Source organism: Echinococcus granulosus (assembly GCF_000524195.1).
Source record: "Echinococcus granulosus chromosome Unknown EG_S00655, whole genome shotgun sequence".
In the NCBI taxonomy this organism is placed as follows: Eukaryota; Metazoa; Platyhelminthes; class Cestoda; order Cyclophyllidea; family Taeniidae; genus Echinococcus; species Echinococcus granulosus.
In genome coordinates this window covers 1-1,439 of record NW_020171031.1, presented here as the reverse complement: position 1 = coordinate 1,439, position 1,439 = coordinate 1, and the positions used below count along the sequence as shown (strand labels likewise).

The 1,439-nt window shown below is 42.7% G+C and overlaps 1 protein-coding gene across 1 annotated transcript; it reads left to right on the top strand. All coding sequences in view use genetic code 11, as the record gives it.

The window, feature by feature from the left end:
• Nucleotides 1–510: 510 nt before the first annotated feature.
• Nucleotides 511–951, top strand: EGR_11263 (hypothetical protein; the record flags this gene model as incomplete). Its single annotated transcript, XM_024500506.1, has 2 exons — nt 511–642; nt 910–951. The coding sequence occupies 2 exons, from the start codon at nt 511–513 to the stop codon at nt 949–951; spliced, it is 174 nt and encodes a 57-aa protein (XP_024345080.1).
• Between the last annotated feature and the right edge of the window lie 488 nt (nt 952–1,439).

Here is a 1,439-nt window from a genome sequence, read left to right as displayed (position 1 = left end):
CACGCTCCCGTCAAACAAAACAGCAGGTGACCTTCAAGAATCAAAAGGAAAACTCATCTCGTTAAAATTAGACGGCTAAACTGTGCGCCACCATTAAAACTAACTAATGCACGTAGATTCTGTCCCACCTCCTTCTTCAATTTGTAGGCTTAAATGGCTCTAAATTCTAAAAACACAAATATGCCTTTTAGTTATGCCTTCAATAATTACTGGGATAATTGAATTTGGACATAAAATGCAAAAATCCAGGTGTAAACTTTTAGAAGTCAATCGAAATTCTGTGCAGCTAGGTAGAACATCTTTCGAGGCAGCAGATGGTTCTAGAGTTAACACTGCTCCGATGAAAAGAGGAGAAAATGAGGAATGAATTATTTGTGCCCATTTCCTCCAACGCAAACACAAAACGGAGTGAGTGCTATCCACTCTCTCCCCACCGCCACACGCCCTCCCCACCGTCTCAATTTTATTACCACGTTTGGCGTCGTTCGCCTTGCAAACACAATAAGTCTGATGCAAATAAACATATACCTTGACAACATAAACTCCTCATTTAAATGGTCTTTACTACCGCCGACGGAGATTGTTGCATCTACTCACGACTCCTTAGCCAGAAGTTTTAACCACCTGCTTACTAGCGTGCAGGTGGGCTGGCAGAAGTGATCCTCCTCTCGACACACACCTCCCCCTCTTGCATTGGCGAATAAGTCTTCGGTCTTATTCGGTTAGTTCTAATCATCCATGCCAAAGAAAAATGTGTCGAGCAAGCTAGTATTCTACCCAAAGTTGTAAACACTCAAAGCAGTGGGGTATAGCATGCACCCACAAGCGTACAGATGGAGTGAGACGTCAAAAGCATGAACCAAAGACTATGTGGAACAGAGTGCATCAGAATCGCTCTCCTCTTCCTAGGGAATAAAAATCGCCTACGACTTTGCTGTTTGTAGTGGGTGAGTTTTTCATGAAAGAAAATCAAGAAATCAGTGGTTACGTTGAACAGCTAGATTGCAAACAACCAGCAAGAGTCAACATTGTTACCATGAGATCTTTTGGGCATGTACATTACAGCGGAAGAGCAAATAGTACTTTGATTTTGATTTGTTTTACTCTTTAACTTGAAGGTTCTATTTGAAAGGCTTTTGTCCTCCAACAGCAATCTACTCTACCCGACATTTGTGTCGATTAGTAAGCTTTGTTTCCATTTTGACTACCATTCTCTTGCACATCCTTGAGGGGTTTAGTCACCTGAAGCAGGTGCCTAAATTGCCCGGCAATCGACCGCATCTCTTTAGGTGCTGCGTGACGCCCCAGCCACTCCTATGAGGAGCGGACTCCATTACCACCCCTTCAATATTGTCTCATTCGCTAACCGAGAAAGTTGGTCACTTGTACTAGTATGAGTAAGAAGCAGTATATAATCTTAGTTTCTCCTCACTGTTTCA